Source organism: Sitophilus oryzae, unplaced genomic scaffold (genome assembly GCF_002938485.1).
Source record: "Sitophilus oryzae breed Bouriz unplaced genomic scaffold, Soryzae_2.0 scaffold_808_pilon_pilon, whole genome shotgun sequence".
NCBI classification, from domain to species: Eukaryota; Metazoa; Arthropoda; class Insecta; order Coleoptera; family Curculionidae; genus Sitophilus; species Sitophilus oryzae.
In genome coordinates, this window is record NW_022147426.1 from 589,684 (window position 1) to 609,152 (window position 19,469).

A 19,469-nucleotide genomic window follows, 5' to 3' on the forward strand; every position below is an offset into this window, starting at 1 on the left:
GCACGCAGAAAAGTGTTGTATCAAGAAATATTATTTGCATTATGGAACAATTAAATATTAGGGATAAAATTGAAATTATTCGTTTAGTGGGTGATAACTATCTTCAAGCAGGAGAAGCTGCCAGAGAATTTAACAACAGACATCCCGACAGACCTGCAGTAAGTAGAAGCACGGTTCAACGAATAAATAGAGTTTTTAATGAAACTGGTTGTGTGTCAAAATACTTACTAAAAAACAGAAGGCCGGAACATCGAATAAATAGGCGGAATGAGGAAATATTAGAATATTTTCGTAACAATCCTCGTGCAAGCATTAGAGGCGCCAGTGTTGATTTGGATATACCAAGGGAAAATATTAGGAGATGTTTGCGAACTAATAAAGTTAAACCCTTTAAACCAAAGATTTTACACACTTTGGAAAACGGAGATGATGTTAGACGATTAGAATTCTGCTTATGGGCTCAAGCAGAGTATTTAAATAATAGAAATTTCTTAAAAGAAATTTTATTTAGTGATGAGGCAACATTTAGTACAAACGGAGTAGTATCCTCTCAAAATTCGCGATTCTGGGCAGTCGAAAACCCTGAATGGGTGATCAATACAAGAAGACAGTATTCTCAGAAATTAAATGTGTGGTGTGGCATACTTGATGATAGAATCATTGGTCCATATTTTTTTGAGAGAAATTTGAATAGTCCAACGTTTTTGAATTTTCTGATTAATGACTTTTGGGATGCAATACATAATTTACCATGCCAAACCCGTTTGAATTTAAAATTTCAATTGGACGGATCACCTGTGCATAACGCGGCAGTTGTCAGGGAATGGTTAAATGAAAATTTTGAAAATAAGTGGATAGGTCGAAATAGCCCGCTAATTGAGTGGCCACCGAGATCCCCGGACCTAACACCCCTTGATTTCTTTCTTTGGGGTTTCTTAAAGCAACAAGTTTACAAGTCTAGACCTCAATCTGTAGATGAATTACGTATTAGAATTACAGAGGCTTCTGCAAATATTACACCACAGCAGCTTAGGAATGTAACTGTTAATCTAAGAAAAAAAGATGCGACAAATGTATTGAACTGAATGGAGGGGCTGGTAGAAGCAACTAGAATTATTTGAATATGTTTAACTTATTATTCGGTTATTGTGTTGCTTGTAGTATTTTTATCATTGTTTGTAATAAAACTCGTTGTCGTGGATTGTTTTTTTCAAGGGTTACTTGATAACTCATCGTTAAATTGGCAAAAATAGGGAATTATTTAATTTAACTGCAGAATTATTAATAATTATATTTTTGAACGAAATTTGGTACAGAACTGTTTTGGGAGATGCCGAATGTAGGGGTGTACTCAAATTTTTTGAAAAAACATCGCTAATATGATTTAGCAAATTTTTTCACTACAAAAACTTTATTAAGTAGGCCTTGTTTTTTGTGAAATAACATGACATTGAGCCCTAAAGTACATTTTTTGAAACTTTATATTTGAAAAAAAAATCATCAAAATCGGACTATAAACACAGATTTTATGGAGGGTGCCCGGTCTTGAGTGGGTCACACTGTATATTAAAATCAAGGGTTAAACCAGATGTTAAACTATAAGAAACCTTGAATTTATCTTTATTCGCCAGTTTGTCAAGAAAGAATATCAGCGGGTAAAAATAAACTAAGTTAAATATTTAAATAAAACTAGTAAATAATAATATCTACACCACATACAACAAAGCATAAACTCATAAATTTAATAACAAAGTATTTTATAAAGTGATATGCATATTAATATTAAAGAAAAAGTAAATAATCTATCACAGCTTCGAATTTTGTTGTCGGCAATTCTAATAAAATAAAATAGTTTGGGTACCAAGGCCGACTAAGCCTTAAATGAGTACTTGGGATTCACAATCCTGATGTAATAATAGACAGTTGAAGAGTAATGCTAGCCACATTACCAGGACCGGCGGAAGGGCCGTGCGACCCGGGCGGCCGCCCGGGGCGCCTTAAACGAGGGGCGCCACAACAGCAACTAAAATATTTAAAAACAGTAATCTAAACAAATAGTAACGAATATCCAGTTCAATAATTAATCGGTACTGTCAATTTCCACATTAACTTATTAGCTATTACCACACCATATAGGGAAGAATATCTGACTAAACATTATAAACACTATACTATATCCTAGATATATCCTATTATAGTTTACTGAAATTATGCTCAAAAAAATCCTTAGCACGAAAGCTTTAGGATAGTTTTGTTCTATTCTATATGTTTTTTGAGTGCTCTATCCGAAACTGGGATTTGCCAATTCATTTTCGTGGAAGAATATTAGACAAAATTAAATAAAAAAATATAAATCGGATTTGTTCGTGGCATTTTTATAACTCAAAAGCTAACAACTTTTTGTAAATAATCCTTCTTTCTATAATTCTCGTTTTTATAAATTTCTAAACAAACTGTTTCGGGTCAAGAGCCAGCAAAATTAACAGTATTAGACTGGCCGCTCAAAATTGCCCTTTTTCTACTATCCACACCCTTTATTTGTTATTAATGGCTGATATGCCCTAAAGTTACATATATACGGCAAATATTCATTCGCAAGAAGCTGAAGAGGATCCCGATATCCTTATTGTCAAAAAAAAAACTAAGTTTGCCTCATTAATTAAATTAATTTATTACTAGTAGTGGGAAAGATATCAATCTTTTGGTGGTTTTGATTGTTCCGGATTGAATATGTAGTAATACACTGAAAATGGTAGCAAAATCGTTGAATTTTCTAAATCGTAGAATCACACAAAGAAAAAATTCTCACAAAGAAATGCATCTCAAACATTGGTTGATCCTCATTTTGCAGCCGACAAAACTGTGTGATCATAATACTGATTCTGCACTAAATATGTAATTGTTTGTGAAAAAGAAAGGAAAATTTTCTTAAATTCTTAATAATAAAATATAATAAAAAATAATGCAACTGCTTTCAATTAAATACTGTTATGTTTTCAAAGATCACTTATACCAGAACGAGACTGCCGAAGTTGGAATCATATTGCTTATGCTCTATATACCGAGTGCGTCTCAGAAGTTACTCCCTATAATTTGTTTATTTTTAACACAGCCCTGGTACTATAGATTAAAATTTAAAATACTGTTACGGATTCCGTGGGTCCACTAATTTAAACTCACGATAAAATACTTAACGAATTTAGCGCCACATACACTTTGACAATACGATATTTTTAAGCAAAAATGTCAAAAGTTGACATATGATATGCCATTCTACTCAGAATGCCATTTTCTTTTGGAATAAAGTAGAAATATACCGAGGGTGCATTTAAAAATCAAAAGTTTTAGTCATTTCCGGTCAAACAGGGAGTGACTAAAAACCATTGAATACGTCAATCAAACCTAATATATGTCATATACTAACATACCAAAACTCGTTTTTTATCTAAAAAAATAAAAAAATTATAGGAGTGAGTCACTTTCGAGACCGGTGTAGAAAAAACTACAATCGCAGACTAAAATTGAACGAAGAGAAGAATTTTGAAGTATCTTTAAGTGAAAATTTATTGTTAAAGTAGCATAAATATGTTTAGTTTGTAGTTAAAGTATAGGACTGAAGGAAAGAGAGAGTATAATAACTGTTAAGGAGGAGGGGGGGGGGCGCCAGATAGGGTAAGTGCCCGGTCTCAATATTTTCCTTCCGCCGGCCCTGCACATTTCCTTTCTTGTATACCGAACGGCTCTAGCAAGGCAAGTTATACCTTGCTACACCCAAGGCGTTAAAGGCTATACAGAAACTATTATTATATATCTATCAACATGATTAATGAGTATTTATATCTAGTGTATACGGAAGACATAAAATTTCATATAAATAACGTATCTATATATGGCATATACTGCACGATCGAAAAAAAAAACGGCTTCAAATTCCTTTAGAAATAACGACCGATGAAGATTAAATTTAATCGATCATCATTTCTAAGTTAACTTCCCAGCGGTTATCCCTATCTTTCCATTTGTCTATGCAAAAATACCTAAATTCTATTAAAAAAGATAAGACAATCAATGTGTTTTAAAAATAACGTAGTAGCAAAATATAGTACGGGACTAAGGTAAGGGTAATGAAAATATTTTAGATCATGCAACTTATAGATCTATTGTGTCCCCCTTTCTTGAGTTATAACTCATCATACAGCCTCAGGGCTTTGACAATAGTCAGTATCTAAGACAGTTTTGCAGAAGGTAGTTCCTCATCTCCAATATCAGTCGTGCCAAAGTTTATGGCACATATAGCTGTCGTCTCGGCTCATTTTCCCCACAGAATCTGCGTTTGCTTTGTTTGTTAGCTTCACAATCTACTGAGGGGTTCAATGAGGAGACAGTGTTCTGTTAAAAATCCTGAATATTGTTCTTACCTAAATCAAGGAAAATCTTTGATTTTTCTCGGTCGTAATTAATAAAGTCCTGAGTAACTTCTTCGAGGCCCTTAGACCGGTGAAGGATTCTAATTCCAACGTTACAGATGGAGTCTTTCAGGCACCCAGATTAGGACTTTATTTTCTTTGCCTAATTTGTTCAGCTTCTCTACGCATTCTTTGACCAATTTCGAATTGACTACCAAAAAACGCTACCAACCCCTATACTAGAAACTGCTACCAACCCTGCTACCAAAAACCGCTACCAACCCTGCTACCCAAAACTAAGCAAATTTCAACACTGCTACCAAAAACCGCTACCAACCCTGCTCCCAAAAACCGCTACCAACCCTGCTACCAAAAACCGCTACCAACCCTGCTACCAAAAACCGCTACCAACCCTGCTACCAAAAACCGCTACCAACCCTGCTACCAAAAACCGCTACCAACCCTGCTACCAAAAACCGCTACCAACCCTGCTACCAAAAACCGGTATACCATTTGCTATCAATTTATCTACTTACTTTTCCAAAAGCCCAATGTTCTAACTTATCGTTTTTGTTACTTTTTTACGTTATTATGTTTTTTTGCCTCTTTCAGTGGGAAAAACGATAGGTCCCTGCAATGGCAAAATCGTTACTTTTTTTGTAAAATTTTATACATTTTTTCTAAAATTGCACTTTTTATGAAAAATTACACATTTCCTGAAAGTTTACACTTTTTTAAAAAATTTCACTTTTTCTAAAAAACTACACTATTACTAAAAATTTACACTTTTTCTGAAAATTTACACTTTTTCTGTAAAATTACGTTTTTTTGGAAAACTTATACTGTTTATGAAAATTACGTTTTTTTACATTTTTATAATTAAAAAAAATTGGATTGAAAAGTGTAAATTTTTGGAAACATTTGTATGAACTTTCAGGAAAAGTGTAATTTTTCATAAAAAGTTTGCAATTTTTCAGAAAAAGTGTAAATTTTTTAGAAAAATTAAAATTTTTCAGAAAGTGAAAATCTAAAAAATTTACATTTTTTCTAAAAAATTGCACTTTTTATGAAAAATTACACTTTTCCTGAAAGTTTACACATTTTTTAAAAAATTTCACTTTTACTGAAAATTTCACTTTTTCTGAAAAATTACACTTTTCCTGAAAGTTACCACATTTTTTTAAAAATTTCACATTTTCTGTAAATTTACACTTTTTCTGAAAATTTTCACTTTCTGAAAAATTTCACTTTTTCTGAAAAATTTCACTGTTTCTAAAAAATTTACATTTTTTCTAAAAAATTGCACTTTTTATGAAAAATTATACTTTTCCTGAAAGTTTACACATTTTTAAAAAAAATTCACTTTTACTGAAAATTTCACTTTTTCTGAAAAATTACACTTTTCCTGAAAGTTCACACATTTTTTGAAAAAATTTACTTTATCTGAAAAATTACACTATATTTAAATATTTACATTTTTTTTAAAAAATACACATTTTCCGAAAATTTACACTTTTCAATCCAATTTTTTTTTAATTATAAAAATGTAAAAAAACGTTATTTTCAGAAACAGTATAATTTTTCAAAAAAATATAATTTTTTAAAAAAAAGTGTGATACTGATTTAGTTATAAATAAAATAAACGTTCTTCATTTTTGGCAAATTTATTAGTCCAAGATACCTAATACAATCTTAGATTAGCCATCTAATTTATCAATATATGTATACAATTATAAAAAACCAGCAATTTATTATATAAATTCCAGCAAGAATTAAAATAATGCAATTACTTAAAACCTAAGTAAAATTAACACACTCATCCCGATAGTCAAAATCGATAAAATAAATTAGTGCCAGTTCGATTAAAAAAACTTGTTTGCTTTTCTTTTCCTTTTCGAAGCCCTCACTGTCGGTCATCCATTAAACTCCAACTCTGCCACGGACCGTTTGTAACAAATTCGTATTGTGACTGCTGTTTTCCAGTAACATCGAGTGTAAGTTCGTCATTGTCAATATTTTGCAAAGAAGCAGTTTCTCTGATTCCTACATAACAAAAAAATGCCTATAAAGAAATTATTTACTTTCCAAATATTTTCTTTATGTATGTACCTGGTAACTTAACACCACCGAATCCCGTGGCCAGAGTAGCCCTAAGATGCTCTAGATGCTGTTGCAATATTCTTTTCCTGTTGTGAAATCTCCGTTTCCAGCTTAGTTATGGCCGTTTTCAATGTGTTTAGTCAGAGTGGCATTCTGTGCTCGTAATCTGTATTGATTTTTCTGAGCTATGTAAAACCGAAATAAAAGAACAATCTGAAATACTACTCAGAAAATTATAGCATTAACGTACCTTAATTCTGCATCTCTTCTTTTATTGTGATCAAGAAATTCTTCAGTAAAAATGGGAATATTAAAGTTGCCAAAGTCCATTTACTGGATGTCTTTAGTTACAGGCAGGGTTCGGAAAACTACATGTTACTTTTAAAAACTACATAAACTGCATTACATGTAGTTAATGTAGTTTATGTAGAGTGTGTAGTTTATGTAACCTATGTGTGTAACTTTCAAATGTCAAAGGTTTGAGGTGAGGTTATAATAAGTTGAAGCTTTAAAAACACATAATGTATTTAAGAAAACAGGAGAAATATGGCTTTAAATATAATATTTACATCATATTATCTCTATTACACCTCATACAAAGGAAAATTATTCATAATATCAATACATAGTTTATTAACGTAGTTTTCATGTAGTTAATGAACGGGAAAAGACGTAGTTTTAGAAGAAAAACTACACGTAGTTAATCAGGTAAATTACGTCTTAATTAACTACTTCCGAACCCTGGTTACAGGTGATTGAGATGTGAATTTACCTAAAATTAAAAATATTACTTTGTTAATTAATCATTTATTAAATGTATCTAAGCAACAACTAACTTTTTAAACTATTGTTTAAATATCTTCTTTCTCTTTTTCGTTGTTATCTTTGTGTTTCTTCTCATTCTGGAGTTGGGTAAATTGAGTGTATGCCTCAGTCTGTTTATATATGCTTCATATTCTTTTGTATACCTTAAGCTATTGTTTTGTATTCTAAAAAAATACAACATTTTGAATTTACCGTCCATCTACAGGTGAATAGTGCACGCACAAAATTTTGGTGAAAATGTGCTGTGTGACGGCGTATCGGCAAAGGTATCGGCGTAACGGCGTAATGACCTTGAATAGATTTCCAGTAATTCTATTGGCTGAAACAATCATCTGTCAGAAATTTTATCTGTCAAAAATTTCAGCCAATAGAATTACTGGAAATCGATTCAAGGTCGTTACGCCGTTACGCCGATACGCCGTTTTTAGGATAGTGTGGCTGCAGGGTTCGGAAGTAGTTAATTAAGACGTAATTTACCTGATTAACTACGTGTAGTTTTTTTTCAAAAACTACGGCTTTTCCCGTTCATTAACTACATGAAAACTACATTAATAAACTATGTATTGATATTCTGAATAATTTTCCTTTGTATGAGGTGAAATAGAGATAATATGATGTAAATATTATATTTAAAGCCATATTTCTTCTGTTTTCTTAAATACATTATGTGTTTTTAAAGCTTCAACTTATTATAACCTCACCTCAAACCTTTGATATTTGAAAGTTACATACATAGGTTACATAAACTACATCCTCTACCTAAACTACATTAACTACATGTAATGTAGTTTATGTAGTTTTTAAAAGTAACATGTAGTTTTCCGAACCCTGTGTGGCTGCACCCTGAGATTATCGGCACGGACTCTAGTATTATAAAATAAATGACCTATCTACTGGCGGTATAGAGAAGGTATAGTCAAAGTTTACAGAATTTTGTATAGAGCTCCGCATGAGCTCCGTCATGTTGGAACCCCCTTTAAAGTAAACTTTTCGTTTTTTGGCTTATTATCAACTACAAATGATACAATTGATTGTAGTAAATTCAATTTTTTGTAGTACTAATAATTAACCAGAAAAAGTAGACAATTGAGCGCAATGTAACAAAGAAAACCTTTTTTATTTTAACAAATGTTGAAAAATCTTCAAAATCGTTTGTAGTTTTATGTAGTAGAAGAGAAAGTTTCTTGGAATACGCTCCATTAGTGTGACGTCATGTAGCCGAAGGTCAAGTCAAGTCAAGTCAAAATCCAAACAAAGCAAGAATATAATGGGATAATCTAATTTTTCTTAATTTTTTATTATATTACTCTGTTCAAAGGATATTTGTGTCTTTCTGAGTGAGTATATAAGCGTTTACCATAGGTATAATTACATAAAAGGATGCATATAGGGATAAGTAATATGAGGTTATGTTAAAACAATAAAGAACACAAATTTCCATAGTATTATAGAATTTATTAACTGTAGAGTGCACTGGTACGGTTCAAAATTAAATGTACTTACTTGGAAAAATACAATTATTATCCTTAAGGAAACAGTAATAACGAGAAAAAAACGGATTACTAGTGGGTTAATTCACGCTTTGTTTAGATTTTGCGACACTGACCTTCCGCAACACGACGTCACCACTAATAGAGCGAGGGATGATACATGGATGATGAGAATTGTCTAAAGCAAAAATGTATTTTAGTTCGAAATGCAGTGTTTTTCTTATGGGTTTTTCTTTTTAGGGAATTATGAATTATGAATTGACCGAGGAAGTTGTTTGTAAACAAAAGTCGGAGATTATGGATACAGAAAGATATCAGGTTCATTTAGATGATGAACAGTGTGATATATGGGATAATGATTGTACAATTCTTACAGGTTTTAAACTTCCAAAAATGCTTATTGGATGTAATTATCTTATTTTATTAACTTATGTTATAGATGGCTGATAGATATGGACAATATAAATATATATACCTACAATTTATTTAGATATTTTTTACTTTATATTTAAATTTCATAGTTCCAGTAACTTCCGAAATAAATTCAAAAGTTTTCTTTGTCATTGTGAGCTTGTTACTTTCATGTGTTTGTTTCAGGTCACTTAATGCCAACTTGCTCAAACATTAGTCTCTGCATTAGTGAAGATATTCCAGAAAAAAGAAAAAAGGTTTCAATATCACTAAGATCAAATTTGTCTCTTTCCAGTTTTGTTCAAAGCATACAAAAATTTTGGAATAAAAATAGTAACTTTAGTGATAATGGTTTTGAAATAATTTGCTATCCATTCAAAGTATGTGTAGTTAAGAATTTTATAGAGAATGGAAAATTTTTGGATAAGTTGAGACAAGACATTTATGACTTAAAATTTCACTTGAGGACCATGGATTTATATGAATTTTTTCAAAGTAGAGACCTTCAATACCTTTCTGGTGACAGAATTACAGCCATTTATGACTTATTAAGAAAGGACGTTTTAAATTGGGTAATTCTTTTTAAGATTAGTTTTAAGAGAATTTTAAAAGTATTTGCAATATATGGATTTTTAGGTTAGTTCTATAACTGGTTACAACTTATCACATATTTCAGCAACAATCAGTCTATACACGAATACTGATTATCTTTTAGTACACGATGACCAAAGGGAAGATAGAATGGTGGCTTTTATTTTATATTTAATGGATGAAACTGGATGGCAAAAAAACAATGGTGGTTGTTTGCAACTACTCAATAAAGATTCGGATGGTCAACCATCAGATATAGTTTATGATATTGCTCCATCCAATAATCAGTTTATATTTTTTCCCGTCACTAATGAATCATATCACCAGGTAATCTTAAAGCTTTTCTAGTGTTTAGCCTTACTTTAAGTGTATTTAATTTATAGTTAACTATTTTAGGTAGGAGAAATAGTAGGAATGGACAAATATAGACTGTCAATTAATGGTTGGTTTCATATAAAAAAACCTCCAATATTCTCTGCACCATCTTACAAACCATCTAATAAGAGTTTATATAGTGATAATTATTTCAATGCAAAAACAGTAGATATAGAATTAGAGTCTTGGATTAATGATGAATATTTAGAGTACAAAGTGATTAGATCTGTTCAAAGTTATATTGAAGAAACATCGCAGGTGTCTTTGAAACAGTTTTTAAAAGACGAATCATTTACAGAAATTCTTACTACTTTGGAAAGTACTGGTTAGAAATATGGGTACTTATATAATGTATTTATGTAAATGTGGATAATTCTTATGTGTAGGTATAGTATGGGAAAAAATGGGGCCACCTAATAGATTGCTGTATGAAACTGCTCAACTGGAAAATGTTCCATACGTACTGGAGCAATTTTTCAATTTGTTTCAATCAACTGCAATGTTTCAATTGTTGCACGACTACACTGATTTGGATTTGGACAAAGCCGGTGCTTCAATGAAGTATGAATTGCAAAAGTGGACACCCGGTAGCTATGCGGTAAGTATTACTTCTTGATTTAAATAAAGTCATGATTTAATTTCTATTAGTTGCTCACTGATTATGACTGGAAAAAAAGAAACGAACTCGACCTAATTATGTACTTTGGCTGCGGTAAACGAGGCGACATCGTGGGAGCATCGACGCAGTACGTGGCCACTGAGGACGAGGTGCAACAGGCTCTCGTCACCATCGAGCCAGAAGACAACAGCTTAAACATTGTCTATAGAGACTCGGCCAGGTTTACCAAGTACTTTAGCTTACAAAGCCGATGTCGTTACTTTTATCTCTTTATTTGTTCATACGTTGAATAAACTTGGCTTAAGACAATGCATTTTTATTTATTTCACTTTGTAGTACAATAATTGTTTATCAGATTTTAATACTGCCCATGACTGACATTTTAGATACATGCGGGATATAGAGATACCTATGTGGCCGTTGCGGATAGCAAATTAGACACACTTAAATAATTAAGTCATTTAATTAACTCGATCAATTTTTACAAACTAAATAACTATTACAAAACATGAGAATACAGTTTCTTAGCGCCTTTGAATCTTGGCGCGAAAGGTAGAATCTGTCCACAGAATAAACATTCTTCCTCCTCGATTGACAGACATCAGCTGGATGGCCATTCAGGGTTGTTCCACTTCTCTCGTGGAGCCAACCAATCTGTGGCGGGCACTTGCCACCTTCGGAAGTCCGCCACAGATAGGAGAAAAAAAAACTTTGAGATGCAGTAAGGCCAGCAAGCCAGGGCTGTGAGAAAATTCAAACCAAAGGTCATCTGTGGCAATGCGGAATTATGGATTGATAATCTTTGGTAACCCAATTTATGTTGACGTTTCATGTTGACCTATGATGTTGACTTTTGACATCCATCCATGCTAAAATACATGTGTAGTTTGGTTCACTATTGTAAGAATTTTGTTATTTTTTTTAGATATTTTAATAGAAAATCGGCGAAAATCGGTGTTCCAAATTAATCGTCCTCAAATTAATTTCGCTCGCAAATATGCCTGCTGCCGAAGAAGTAAAATCTAGTTGGGCTGATGAGGTAGAATTGGAAGGGGGATCTTTACCTCCTTCAACAGAAGTCGTTGAGAATGGCCAAAAAATAGTAACAGAATATAAATATACCGAAGATAATAAAAAAGTAAGTTGTATATTTAATATGTTATGCTTGAAGAAACAATTTTTAAACAAATTGTAGGTCAAAATAATTCGTACATATAAAATTGAGAAGCGTGTTGTATCGAAATCAATCGCATTGAGAAAGACGTGGAAAAAGTTTGGAGAGTCTTCTAACGATAAACCAGGTCCAAATCCTGCCACAACAATCGTTGGAGAAGATGTATACATGCAATTTATATCCAGCAAGGAAGAGGATAACAAACCTGAGGATGAGGGTCTAGATAAACTAAAAGGTTTTCGATGGCACATAATAATATCGTCAATTACTAAAAATTAGTTATTTTCAGCTTTGGGTGACAAGAACGTTGTTAAATGTCGTGTTTGCTCTGGCGATCACTGGACCTCAAAGTGCCCTTGGAAAGATTCAGGAATTATGGCTGGCAAACCCCTTGATGACAAGAAGCTCCCAGTACCAGGTATTTATTTCATTATAATAATACTTTATTTATGTCCACACTATAAAAAATAGTTTAGATGCATCACATAATAGTAATTGATATTTTTCTACTAACCAAATCTAGAAAATTATATTAATTTATTATTCAGGTGTGCCTGGAGCAGAACCTGGAAAACCAGGAGGTTCCAAATATGTTCCTCCAAGTTTAAGAGATGGGGCAACCAAAAGAACCGATGGCCCGAATATGCCCAGAAGGGATGACAATTATTCTGCTATTAGAATTGCTAATATTAGCGACTCTACAACTGAAACTGATTTGGAAGAATTAGTAAAACCGTTTGGACCTATTCACAAATTGTTTTTGGCTAAAGATAAACAGACAGGATTGTGCAAAGGGTTTGCTTATATCCATTTCAAGTTTAAAACCGATGCAGCTAAAGCCATCAGCCGTCTTCATGGTCATGGCTATGATCATCTCATTCTCTCTGTTGATTGGTCCAAACCATCTAATAATCAGTAATCACTTATTATTTTATAAATTTTATCCAATACTATGCTCTATTCAAAAGCAGTTAATAGTTGATTATCAAGAGAGATCCACTCAGCATAGAATTTATAACACTAAATATACTAAAAAATGTCTATACCTACATATGTGACGGATTCATCTCTCCAAAAAAATCATTTATGGGTATTTCGCCACTGCATTTTTTTTATTTTGTAGATTTTCTTGCAGTGCAGTGGCGAAATACCCATAAAGGATTTTTTTGGAGAGACTAAAAAATATACTCTATGATTAGAATGCTTTATGATCAAGCACCCTTTGGACGATAAAGCTAATTCAATTGTTATTTCCCTAATAAGATCAATGTAATTCTGCTTCATCATAGAACTTTTTGATCAAACTGTATATCTGATTTGAAACAGACACAAATTAAAATATAACTGACTTTTTTCATAATTTATTTTTTCACTTAGTAGTTATGGTACAGATAAAAAATAGCTTTGCTAGTTTGTAATACTATTTTACTTAAGACTATTTGCTGGTACTATCAAGTGTTGTTGAACAAATTGTAAAAAAATAATTATGAATAAATGTATAGACCTAAATCCTTATGTTATTTTAATAAAGATGTTTGATTTAACTGCAATATTCCCTAAATTACATCCATTCCAAAACTGAAGATAACTAAGTTAAAAGTAATTGATAGGAACAGTTACTTAAAACTAACTATCAGGGCTTCTTTGAAACAGAAAAGCCTTTCATTGCTTTTTTTAAATGAGGAATTCAGCCCGAGCGTTTATATTATAATTTAAAAACTGACCTAGGAGACGTCATATTTTTCATTGTCTTGCTAAAATTATCGAGAAAAAAAATAGGTTCCAGTTCTTATTTTAGTTGGCTTAAAACTATCAGGGCTTCTTTGAAACAGAGTCAATAAATAAATAAATGTATTTCGTTCATAGACTTACATCCATCCTAGAACTGAAGATAACTAAAAGTTAAAAATTAATGATACGAACAGTTACTTAAAACTATCAGGGCTTCTTTGAAACGGAGAAAAGCCTTTTCATTGTTTTTTTTTAACTGAGAAATTCAGTCAGAGCGCTAAAATAACAATTTGAAAACTGACCTAGGAGACGTCATATTTTTCATCGTCTTGACAAAATTACCGAGAAGAAAATTAATTTCCAGTTCTTATTTTAGTTGGCTTGAAGAAAAATTAAGGGAAAACAAATTTAATTTAAATTCATAAATTAATAAATCAATAAATCGCATTGCGTATTAGTGATGTGTTGGTATTTGAGATGGTATTTGAGTAACGCGATTTTGGAGCGGTATTTTTTGTAACGTCGTGTCGCGCTCCACAACGAATCAGGACCCAGGTAACCATCCTGTAACTGGAGAACGACGATCATTCTATGGTAATAACAGGTAATAACCACAAAATAGAAATCGTAATAACACAGATGGGGTCGAAAAAAGGCGTCAAGATACCGTTATATTAAAGTTAAATGAAGTTGGATAATTTCTTGCCAGTAAAATAATATGGTTTTTGCTCTCGAACGGCATATCTAAAGTAACGTTGCTCCAATTTTTCGAAAATAAGGTAACTTTAATTGATGTATTTCTTCATTTCTTCCCTTATTTTTGAACGTTACAGGAAATTCGTTGGAAAATCAATCACCGCAACCGGTTTTTCTTCTCCTAACCTTAAATCAGAGTTCAAAAATATAACAAAAATATCAGATATACAAGAGAAATACAGATAACAAGAAACGTTTAATAACTATATTGATAATTAGAACTGAAAATGCGTAACCTGCGTAGAAATATGCGACGTTCAGCAGCGATAATGGGTAAAGTTATTGAAAGCAATCGTAAAGAAGCCAACAAACATGTTCTATGAAGCTAATAAAAGGTAAACATAGCATCAGTTAAGTTTTAAAAGGCATATAGTGTATTATTATCTGTTATTATGGTGTATTATACCGTTTGATCGAAAAAAAAACGGCGTCCAGTTGGCTGGGAAATAACGATCGATAACATTTCCCATATAAATTTACATCATTCTTTGATTTACATATAAAATGACTGCGATCTTCATTTCATAGCCGTCACTGACGCCGTTTTTTTCCGATCGTACGGTATTTATTTCTGTTTATTATAAGGTTCCAAAATATTAAAAATAAATCATGCAAATCATGGTCATTACCATTTCAAAAATTGCAAGCTAAATTTTAACCCTATTGAAAAAAAATTACCTTAAACGCTAGTCGCTCTCATAGCTTGTTTTATTTAGTAGTTGGTATATTATAAATGAGTGACTACGACTATGAAGAAAGTTTATTGTTTTATAGATGCTCTCCTGTGTGATGCTCTCACTCCTATACAGGCCGTGACCTATAACCGGAGATAAATAATGTATTCACTTATGAAGTAGGAAACAGGATAAACTAATAGCTTATTGATAAAACAAATCAAATGTAATGGAAGGTATTTAAAACATGAAGTTATTATTTGTGTATGTGTTTTTTGCTGGGATATTTTGTACTTTGCTTGCAATTCCTGTGGGATTCAAGCTTGGAGTGGCAACAGCAGCATATCAAATTGAGGGCGGATACAACTGATGGTAAGTACCTCTAAGTAAGCAAAATCAAGTATACTTTTAAAACTTTATTCTATTTACTGAAATGATGATTTTCTTAAAGTAAATAAGATTATTAATGTGTACAAAAATATTTTTAGGCAAAGGGGAAAGCATATGGGATCGGTACACCCATATCAAACCCAGCAATGTTAAAGACGGATCAAATGGTGATGTGGCTTGCGATTCCTACCATCTCTGGCGAGAAGACGTTGAAATTCTGAAGAATATGAGTGTGCATTTTTACAGGTAATGTAAAAAATTAATGATATTTTTGAATAAACGTTTTTTATGATTAACTTCTTTTAGATTTTCTTTGTCTTGGACCAGAATCTTACCCGATGGCTATAGCATGAACATTAGTGTTGCTGGAATTAAATATTACAACGGCTTGATTGACGCTTTGCTGGAGAATGGAATCGAACCGGTGGTAAGAAATATCCATAATAATTGTAGAATATATTTTGTTAAGAAAGAAATTGATTAATAATTGAATACAAATATTAATCAATTAAAATTTTGTGATTCAGTGTTTTGAACACGCTCCATAAAGATTCAAAAGGTCATTATTCTGTTTAATCATTTTTTCAGCTTGTATAATATTGTTGAACCTATTATATCTATTGTGTATTTTTTTCTACCCTTTGTAGGTAACTTTATATCACTGGGACCTGCCTCAAACCTTTCAAGATTTAGGAGGCTGGACAAATACCATAATTCCCGAGAGGTTTGCTGATTTTGCACGTGTCGCGTTCAGCAATTTCGGAGATCGAGTAAGTATTCCCTAGAATATTACCATAGACCCTCATACACCAGAAGATCCAGGCTGTAGACTTGGTCTGCCCAAGGTTCTTGGATCAGTCCTAAGAAAAAAAATCCATATGAATGTATGTCCTTAATGGTCCTTAATATCTTAACTTTTTAGATACAGGGTAGTAAAGTTTTATAATTTCTTTTTATAATAACTCTGATTGGATTTTATAGATATTTTTATAAAATTGGTCAAGTGCGTTTCCGTACCATTCATTTCCGACTTAGCTGAAATTTTGAATACGCGTACCTATAAGTAACTAAAAAAAATGAAGACACACATTACTAAAAATTGTATTAATCAATAATAAATATGTAAAAAGTAAAAATAAATATGTAAAAATATGTAAAAAAAAAACTATTAAAAAAAACCTGCCTTACTACGGCTCCAACGTCATAGCAGCGTAAAGTCCTAACGCTTTAACCACGCTGCCACCGAGGACTTGAAAGATTCTATGTAAAATTCTTACTTAAAAGATAATGTTTAGTGAAGTACTTTTTTATTTATAAACATTTATTTAATTCTGTTTCTAATATTTGTTCTTATAGCGGCAACATAGATACATTATCTGTAAAAATTTCAACTCTCTACCTATATCGATTCTTAAGACAGACCTCTGTGACAGACGGACGGACAGTGAAGTCTTAGTAATAGGGTTCCCGTTTTTGCTCTTTGGGTACGGAACCCTAAATAATTGATACACGTCTTGTATGTGTTGGAGGCAAACGCCGAATTTTTTTTTTGGCCAACGTCCAAAATAATTAGACATATATGGCGATTTGTCCATACTAGTCTTGCCAGGAGGTTAATCTTTTTTTGGTATAATATAACAACAAAAGATTAATACCCTCCGCATAGAAGTTGAAACCAATGCAATCAAAACTCTTCCGCGTAACTTTGTGGATATAGTGGATATATTTAATTATAATCGCCATATGTCTAATTTTCGGCACCTGCCTCCAACATATGCATTAAAGTGCATTTTTTTGAGATTCAAACTTTTTTTTTTATTTGTTAATATCCTTTCAAAAGTTTTTTTTTGAAAAATGTTACCACTCTTTTTTTAGAATCACCATCAAGTTCACCATCACCGTCAAGAATCACCACAATTTAAAATACTTGACTCTTTTTCTGTTAATACTTTTTTCTGTTAATAAAAGGTAAAAACCTGGATTACCATAAACGAGCCTTCCAGCATCTGCGTGGATACCTACGAGAATGGGGACGGAGCTCCGGGAATCGTATCCAGAGGCGTGGGCAGCTACATTTGTGGGAAAAACGTGTTAATAGCGCACGCCAAAGCCTACAAAATATACAAAGACGAGTTTAAGCAGTCTCAGAGAGGTGAGTCAGTCTTGTAAATTTTTTAAATCGGTCTAAAAGATAGTGTACCAAACTTTAGCAGATAAAAATAAAACAAAAAGTTTTTATTTACATAATATGTCCTAAGTAAAGGTATATAAACATAATATGTTTCGTTTATTTTTAAGAACATTGATAAACTATTTTCTTTGAAATTTCGTACTCTTACACATATTTTACAGGATCTGTTTCTTTTATTTTTATCTGCTTTATTGAGTTTGGTGGTACACTATTTTTTTACATCCTGTATATGCAATACACCAACCGAGTGATGCAAGAAATCAGTTCCCTCTTAATTTTTTTCACATTTCTTTTAGAATACTCTGTATACAGCTATTTTATATTGTTTGTTGTTTAGGTAAAGTGGGCATTACCATTGATTCCATATGGGCCGATGCCAAAACATCAGACGATCAGGATGCTGGGAATAGGGAGATGCAAATGTCGGTAAGTTTAACAAAAAAAAACGTCGTTGGAGTTGGCTTTGATTTTCCAACTCTACGCTGTTTTTTTTATATATACCGGGTGCGTCTCAAAAGTGGCTCACCCCTATAACTTTTTAATTTTTTCAGTTAAAAAAACGAGATTTGGCATGTTAGTATATGACATAAATTAGGATTGATTGACGTATTCAGTTGTTTTTAATCACTTCCTGTTTCACCGGAAATGACTACAACTTTTGATATAACGTGATCAAAAACAATTTAATACGTCAATCAATCCTGATTTATGTCATATACTAACGTACCTAGTCTCGTTATTTTATCTGAAAAAATAAAAAAGTTACAGGGATGAGCCACTTTTGAGACGCACCCGGTATAATACTTTTGGACCTTTCAGTTCGGCTGGTTCGCCCACCCCATATTCTCCGCCACTGGAGACTATCCGGACGTGATGAAATCCACCATAGCCGCCCGCAGCCGAAGCCGAAACTACTCGACGTCCAGACTACCGGATTTTACCCCCTCTGAGTTAGATTCCCTCAAAAGATCCGCCGATTTCCTCGGCCTGAACCACTACAACACCTGGATGGCCTATTCCAAACATTTTCCCCTCTCAGACTTGTCCTTCGCCGCGGACAAAGGCACCGGATTGGTCAGGGACCCGAAATTGCGCGATCCCACGTTGGCACCCGAAGGCTTTAGGAAGTTGCTGAACTGGATCAAGGAAGAGTACGGAAATCCGTTGGTTTACGTGACGGAAAACGGCGTGGAGGATTCCGGAGGAAGTCTTGAAGATCAGCACCGTGTGACGTTTCTGCAGGAGTACCTGCACGCTCTGTTCCTGGCCGTTGAGCAGGACGGATGCAACGTGCAAAGGTATACCGTGTGGAGTATCATGGATAAATTTGGGACGCGGATACACGTGGTATTTTCAGTTTTATACGGTATTAAGAAAGGGAAAGTAGAATTATACAATAATTATCATGTTCCCCTAATGTTCCAGAGTTACTTTTTTTCACTTGGACGAAATGGCGAATCGCCTATTCAAGGAATTTAAAAATTGGTACTGAATTATTAAGGTAGAAGTACGATAATTCAACTGGTTATAATACATACCGTATGTGTCTCAAAATAAAACGGCGTCAGCTATGGTTATAATGAAGTCGTTTTATTTATAGTAAATTTAATCAGAATAATCATCGATCGTCATTTCCCAGGCCAACTGGACGCCGGTTTTTTTCGATCATACGCGGTATTTTTATAAAAATAGTAATATATTATTTAAGCACAATATAAATATGAAATAATAATGTA

The 19,469-nt window shown here is 32.8% G+C and overlaps 2 protein-coding genes, 1 long non-coding RNA gene and 1 pseudogene across 8 annotated transcripts; 3 read left to right on the forward strand and 1 right to left on the reverse strand.

Moving 5' to 3' along the window:
* Window positions 1-6,071: 6,071 nt before the first annotated feature.
* Window positions 6,072-6,858, reverse strand: LOC115888795. The gene is made up of 3 exons (XR_004051314.1): window positions 6,757-6,858; window positions 6,516-6,691; window positions 6,072-6,449 (listed from the first exon to the last, which is right to left on the reverse strand). It is a non-coding gene; the product is annotated as an uncharacterized LOC115888795 (long non-coding RNA).
* Window positions 6,859-8,161: 1,303 nt separating this feature from the next.
* Window positions 8,162-11,126, forward strand: LOC115888794 (prolyl 3-hydroxylase OGFOD1). Of its 6 annotated transcripts, none has more exons than XM_030908634.1 (7): window positions 8,162-8,241; window positions 9,062-9,227; window positions 9,419-9,804; window positions 9,869-10,150; window positions 10,220-10,523; window positions 10,585-10,796; window positions 10,847-11,126. In XM_030908634.1, exons 2-7 carry the CDS (start codon window positions 9,068-9,070, stop codon window positions 11,108-11,110), a joined length of 1,608 nt encoding a protein of 535 aa, XP_030764494.1. In that variant the 5' UTR covers window positions 8,162-8,241; window positions 9,062-9,067; the 3' UTR covers window positions 11,111-11,126. The 6 variants fall into 6 exon arrangements, with proteins under 6 accessions (XP_030764494.1, XP_030764496.1, XP_030764497.1 ...); XM_030908636.1 differs by having other exon boundaries at window positions 8,185-8,312; XM_030908633.1 differs by lacking the exon at window positions 8,162-8,241 and adding an exon at window positions 8,525-9,012.
* Window positions 11,127-11,646: 520 nt separating this feature from the next.
* Window positions 11,647-13,500, forward strand: LOC115888790 (eukaryotic translation initiation factor 3 subunit G-like). The gene is made up of 4 exons (XM_030908628.1): window positions 11,647-11,955; window positions 12,013-12,226; window positions 12,281-12,409; window positions 12,540-13,500. The coding sequence occupies exons 1-4, from the start codon at window positions 11,815-11,817 to the stop codon at window positions 12,908-12,910; spliced, it is 855 nt and encodes a 284-aa protein (XP_030764488.1). The 5' UTR covers window positions 11,647-11,814; the 3' UTR covers window positions 12,911-13,500.
* Window positions 13,501-14,544: 1,044 nt separating this feature from the next.
* Window positions 14,545-19,469, forward strand: part of LOC115888875 — a 5,328-nt pseudogene continuing 403 nt past the window's right edge.